The 6,819-nt window shown below is 36.1% G+C and overlaps 1 protein-coding gene across 1 annotated transcript in view; it reads right to left on the bottom strand.

The window, feature by feature from the left end:
* Nucleotides 1-4,941, bottom strand: part of LOC103523669 — a gene marked incomplete at its 3' end in the record, with an annotated part of 8,262 nt that extends 3,321 nt beyond the window's left edge. Inside the window, exons 1-5 of the mRNA XM_026833070.1 lie at nucleotides 4,807-4,941; nucleotides 3,991-4,135; nucleotides 3,691-3,801; nucleotides 3,134-3,541; nucleotides 1,028-1,224 (exon numbers count right to left, since the gene is read on the bottom strand). Coding sequence (XP_026688871.1) covers nucleotides 1,028-1,224; nucleotides 3,134-3,541; nucleotides 3,691-3,801; nucleotides 3,991-4,062 — 788 coding nt within the window. The remainder of the gene's footprint in view (nucleotides 1-1,027; nucleotides 1,225-3,133; nucleotides 3,542-3,690; nucleotides 3,802-3,990; nucleotides 4,136-4,806) is intronic.
* Nucleotides 4,942-6,819: the final 1,878 nt, after the last annotated feature.

Genomic DNA, 6,819 nt, shown 5'->3' with positions numbered 1-6,819 from the left:
GAAAGGAATTTTAATAATAGATAATAATAATATTTAGTATACTCAATAACTCTTTTTTTTTCGACTTCAGTTTCGTCCTTCTTCACACATCTGTTTCAAGGTTCGAGAGTCAATTCTAGATCTTGTTTGAAAGGATGAGAGTAAACCTTTCACCTGACAATAGTAAAAATAAAAATCTTATTTGTGCCCACAATTTTCTAAGAAGAACACTTGGTCACTCACTTTACGAACTAATGCCAATGTAAGTATTTTAGTGTGGACTAAAATAATAAACCTAACATGTCTCCACCACATTTTACTAAGCTTCTGTTATTAAACGGAGAACCTTATAATAATCAACAATCTATACAATATATACTATATATGATGAGTTTGTGACAAGGAAAAAAATGTTACATGTTAATTATGTAATACCTTTTCGAAAAGGGTTAAATCTAATGATGATTCTAAGAATGCGCGAGTCTTGTGTTGGTAAAATTCCCACAAAAATCCGTTACAACGTTCGTATATACATCGCCGTTTGTGTATTATGAAAGGAGTTTTATTCAGAGAATAGGTCACATTTAAGGACACAGTTAAGTTATGATTGTGATCAGGTAGAACATAATTCGGATCAGATAGGGACAATATTCGGGTGTCTTGGTCGCTCAGGTAGATTATTCCATAGTATCCCTACCATAATAATAATGTAATCTTGGTCTCTAAAATAATGGACTGACCTGGAGAGCACAAACGTCTGTGCGTAATAATTGAAAGTATAACAGAGCTTCTAATATACCTCTTGGTCAATTTGGTCTCCTTAACAAAGACGATTCATGCGAGTGTTCACAGACTACTAGAGATTACACAAATACATATCCAAAAATAATCTGAACCGACTGTAATTCATAATGACTATTGACGGCTGTAATTACACAACTAAGTCCTCCAGTCAAAAAAAAAAAATAAAAAAAAAATCTCATAACTAGTCAATAATGATAATATGACTAATACTAGAATAATAACAGGGCTAAGCTACTCATCTTACTTATGAGTCCTATCACTCTTTAGGTCGGCAATGCTATTACTAATAATAATAGGGTAGTCCATAATTATAGGAAGGCCCGCCAGAGCGGCCGGATCGCGAATGTTCCGTCTACTAATGGTTGATACTAATAGTATCTCGACCAGGTAACCATCAGTCATAATGAAAGTTTTATTGTTAAGACTTAAACTATAACGTTTCTAATCAAAAATAACGATAATCATTGTAAAATATGCGAATGAAAAGTAATTCATAATCCATTAGAATTAATAATATTATCAAGAAGTACTGCAAAAATATATAATGTATTTCAAGTGCAGTGATAAGATATATCTATTTATTTTTCGATATCAGTTAGCACTATCTCCACATCTGACTTCAAACAGTGTTAAGCGAGGTCAATACTGAGGATTCTATCGATTTGAAAGTGAGCGTTGGACGTTGGACGTGACACCAGTAATAAAAATCTTATGTTGCGCCACAATGAGACGTGGTGAACTCCAACGAAGAATACGTTAGTTACTAATAGTATGAAAAATCGAGCAGCCATATCTTACGTATGGTAGCACAGTTTAGAGTTCAAAAGTGTGGATTTATTTCTGGATGGTAGGACAGGACAATCTAAAGTTAAAAGATGGCTGGCTGTAGCCCCGTCAGGTTGGCCTCGACACGTCATGAGATGACCTAAATCTAAGATGGTTCATAACTCGTACTAAACAGGGGGCTCAATCCAGTAGAATGAGATAATTGAATTCTAAGATTTTCATGAAGCCATTGCATAACCCCGTCCGAAGAAGCATAGGACTAGGGGAACCTTGACGTGGTCGTGTCCTAGGTATCGAGTCTATATTCCAGGGTGATCCCCTAACCTCAGTCAACGCTCTAATTATCAGTGTTTGGTGAGCGACTGTGTGACCTAATAGGACTGTTAACTGCGCCCCCATCACTTATACTACGTCGTGAGCACAAACCTACCGTCGGGGCTAAGGCAAGGAAGATCCGCGTCAAACTCCAAACTAAAGCGCTTACTACTAACTCCCAGCGAAACGGGCAGCCTCCACTCGCAACTCTCGGCGACCGGTCCCCACACCCTTCTCTAAAACTTGCGCTTGTAACTTGTGAGTTCTTCCCACGAGCTAGTCTTGGTCTTGTACGACTGACTGGACCTTATCTAACTTTAACAGACTTTCCTATTCTGTACAATTCCATTCTTTTGTATAAGGGCGCGCACTTCATATAACCTTTTATTCATCACAGTCTTACAACTGTGTCATTTTCCTTGACGACGGAAATCAGGCAAAAAGGAGACCACAAGGACCGGCTGACTATGCAAACCGTACAGGATAGCTTAAAAAAAACAGATGCTTTTAATAAGTACATATCTACAATAATTTATTGTACTAAGACAGCTGGTTTATTATTGGTGGCGCAAAATCTTGTACTGTCTTTGAGGAAAAATAGTAAATTTATTTCTGGTGTTGTGAAACAATTGTTTTGCTTGATGCAAGCTTTTAATTTATAAAGTGGAATTCATTATGATTTTGACTTCCCTGGATTACTTAGATTGTTCTAACAGCCTCTACCCTAGAGTATAGATTTCTAGTTTCTAGAATGAAGATTAGAGGTTTTCATGGCAGGTGTTTCTGGTTTATATTACGTACCTTAATTAAACTTTAGTTTCCTTCCACCTGGAAACTCATTATTTCCTTTTCAATCTTCTCTGAAGCTTTTTTTTAGTTTTCTGTCAGTTCAATAGGTACTTGAGTACCTAATAATAAAAATCTATATTCCAACAGTGTTTTCATTATATCTATCATATCATAGGATAGTTTTACTCTTACTCCCTGCTGATGGGTTAGGACTACTTCCCTCTGATGAGAGCAAAAAACTTGGATAAGCTGTCCAGGAATGTTCTACTTATCTATAGAACTTACAGCAACCAAAATATATATGTATTGATGACTGATGAAAATATATAGGTACAGAAAACCACACACCACTGAGTTTTAACAATAGCCAATTAGGATTATTAGGTATGGTGTTTCCGTGACAAAATTCCCATTATTTCATTTGTTAGTTGGATTGATAATTTTGGTTTGACCAACTTACCTGACTAGAGTTATGTTGAGATAAAGGAGACATGGGCATAATTTTTCCATTCCCATCCTGGTGATATGAAGATGGTCTTGACTGACTTTTCTCCTCCCGAGGTGTTGTCCGTAAACTTGTGTGAGAACTCAATGAGCTGAGTGGAGAACTAAGGTCAGAATTATTGTCCATATGATTTGCATCGGGGAATAGAGCCTTCCTTACGTCTTTGTTGGTGGCGTAGTTTGAGTATTGGTTTGTGGAACTGAGTGACTGACTATGGGTCGTTGGGGAGCCAATCAGCTGGCTTGGTTGACTAGAGGGTGATGACCCTTGGACCCATTTCTGAGCACAGTTTGGTGTTGATTGGAGTGAGCGTTGTAATATGAAGTGCACTTCATTGGCATATTCTCCAAGCTTCAAGAGCTCCTAGAAATGAAATGGGAAGAGATGATTGGTTAAAATAAAATAAAAAGCCAGGTAAAAGAGCTAGGGATTTTTTTTTTATGTTGGCAATAGAAAGTGAAAATTATAGGAACATCTACATACATATCTAAGTGTTTGATATTTTTTCTCACCTTAATAGGATGATCTTGGGGTGTTAGCAGTCTTTCATTGTTCCTGAACCTCTCAATCAGTGTGTAGCGTCCTGTCTTGCCAGTTGCATGGGCTAGTGCAAACACAATGTCCTGTAAGAAAATTGAAGTGATAGATATTTAAATATTGTTATTACAAATTCAAAATGAGTTTTTAGAGCAAACAGCTTCTTAGTAACCCAAAAGGTCTGAATAAATCCCTGATCAATCTTATCTCTTTGTCCCAAAATTATTTGCCTTTTTATAAACTTCTTCTAGCAAAATATACCACTTCTTACTTACCTGGCAAGTAGTGCTCTCTGTAACTCCACTGACAATTTTCTGCATCCCCTCAACCCACACTTTAAGTTCCATCACTTGATTTGTGACAATCTTGAATTTCTTATGCCAATGTGTATTTACTGAAGCTGCAAAATTTCAGCGGTGCCTGAAAATCAAAATTACATCAAAAGGTGACAAATATGTTTTATGATTACCTAATCATTTGAGAGTAGGTATACATAGGTGAACCATCTACATGTGACATTATTTGGCCAAATATATTGACAAAACAACGGAAGCTAGGTAAACTTGATAAATTTAATTATTAAATGTGTAAACTGAATGATTGCTGACTGTGGGTATTGAACACTTGAATTTGTATTTTATGTTTTATCTCTAGGTACCTATTTATTCCATTTTATTTTAAAATTAATTAATTAAATGCCTCATGAACTACAAACACTAGACAGCTAGACACCAATGAAGTTTAGATTTATAAAATAATTAAAATAACAATTACTAGTGATCAGTTAACAACTAGGTACACAATGAAGTTCCTTCACACAAAACTCTCTTGCCCATCAGATTACCAGATTATTTTAATACCCATGTCTCCACTCCAATGTTAAAACAATGGGTTTAAAAAATAACAAACAAATCAACCTACGAACTTCCGTTTCAATGATGAATAGAAGATGTAGGTATTTTTTCAAAAAACCTATCCTAGTATCCTCTATTAATGGGATAGGCTAGTAAGACCCCTGCCCATAAATGACTGATGTGTGAAGAGATAATCACCTGTGAGTAGCACTTGTTTCAGTGAATGAATTCTCTTACCTGACAGAATCAAATGCACAGCTTATTGAAAAGGTAAATCCAATCATTATTGAATTTTATGAAAGTTGAATAGAATACTAAAATCTAAATTACTAATAAAGTTGTTTTCAGCACTCAGCACTCTCAGCAGCTAAAAAAAAAGTTGATTTCAGTTCAGATTTTTTTGAAGCAAAACAAAACATTGTTGCCAGCTTGCCGGATGGAAAAAAAATCCCTACATCTGAAGGAAAAAAATCCCTGCTTGAAAAAAAAAATCCCTGCATTTTTTTATTTATTTATTTATTTATTTATTATTAATATTATTCAGGGACTCCTTTCATTATTGGCCCTATCAGGTAATTAGCAATGGAGGAGTTGCAAGTGGGTAAAAATTATAAATAAATGGTCGATTCCTATGTAAAAAGTTGGGAAAAATCCAAATCTGAGGTCAAAACTCCGAAAAAACAACTGTAAAAGGTCGAAAATTCAATTTTTATAATGAAAGAGTTCAAAGATTTGTGACGTCAGACTTAACGCAGCACGCTAGCGGCGGAGCAGAACTGCGCAGAAACGTATGCGCACAAACACATTAATGCGTTGCCTGCAAGGGAGCTTTTCTCGGGACATTTGATGTGACGTCATCGCCTACGGGAGCGTATGCCGTGACGTCAAAGTTTACGATTTGCCGGTATTTTTTAAATCGATTTATCTCGGGATCTAGAAGTCGTAGAAGAAAAAGGAAAATTCCGTTGGTCCTCATTTTTCCTGCTCTATGACTTTGAAACATCACCCAAGTAAGCGCAACTGATCTATTAAAATAAAAATAGAGGAACACGGGACAAAACGGTACATCGGGGCAAAACGATGCACCGCCCTTTTTTAGGACCTATTAGGAAGTGCCGAACTCTCTTGGATGGACTAGGAACTATTCCTGCAAGTGTTATCTTCGTTTTGATCTGTGGTTGATTCTTATATCTTTTATTATTATTATTATTATTATTATTATTATTATTATTATTATGTTTTAGAAATGGGAAACCTGGATAAATGGAGATTGGAGAAAAAAATAGTTGCCTATTCATTTGTAATATTGATGGAAAACAGTTTTAAAATAATTGGGAAACCTGGATTAAAAATAATAATAATAATAAAAAATGCCGTTCTTTTGGATTTCCAATTAGACAGGTTCGACTGTACTAGCACTACCTTATAATGTTATTGTTTGTCGAGAACATAAACACCTCTTCATATTTTTTTGTGGATATCACATCATTACTAAGAGCCTCCTTTTCAAGACTAGAGCCCGTTCTCCCTTTATTCCCAATATAAGGTTTAAGCCACCCATCCATTTTTTGGCCTTGCTCGGCGTAGCTTAACATAGATGACGCTAAAACTGGTCTTAAATGATCGACTGAAGTGTTGTCTAAAACTTTCTCGCTTTGAGTTCATAGGTCTTCGCGACAAATTTCGAGATCAGAGCTCATTTGTGTGAGAAAATGTGAAAAAAATCCCCCAAAAACCAGTTTTTTTTGGTTTTTTGGCTTTATGGTTTTCTGGACAAAATTTGCACCACCATTTTCGTGATCCTGGTAAAAAGACCTTTAATTTGATATATAGGTCGACCAGGTTTGGATAAGTCCTTCTATGGGGACAGACAGACCGACAGACCGACAGACCGACAGAGTGACAGACACCGAAGCGAATACAATAGTCCGTCCCTTATACCTTTTTATTACTATTGTAATAATAAAGGAAGGACGGACTAAAAAGAGGAGATGCAGCAGTTTTTGTTTCATTGCTACAAAATAAAAATGGCGGTAAAACACTCATCCTTAAAAAAAAAAACTCTTTCAAAATAAATCCCTGAATTTTTCACAAAAAATCTGATACTCACAGCATTACGTTTCCCATAACATTGCCCATGTTCATATGAACGTTCAACCGCTTGAAGTTCACCGCAAACAGAACCAGGGTGTTCCAATTACTTGTGGCACTCTCGGTAGAGCTCTCGCTGTGTATGGGGGACTTGAGACT

This window comes from Diaphorina citri, unplaced genomic scaffold, assembly GCF_000475195.1.
Source record: "Diaphorina citri unplaced genomic scaffold, Diaci psyllid genome assembly version 1.1 scaffold32296, whole genome shotgun sequence".
Taxonomy (NCBI): domain Eukaryota; kingdom Metazoa; phylum Arthropoda; class Insecta; order Hemiptera; family Psyllidae; genus Diaphorina; species Diaphorina citri.
This window is presented reverse-complemented; position numbering and strand designations above follow the sequence as displayed.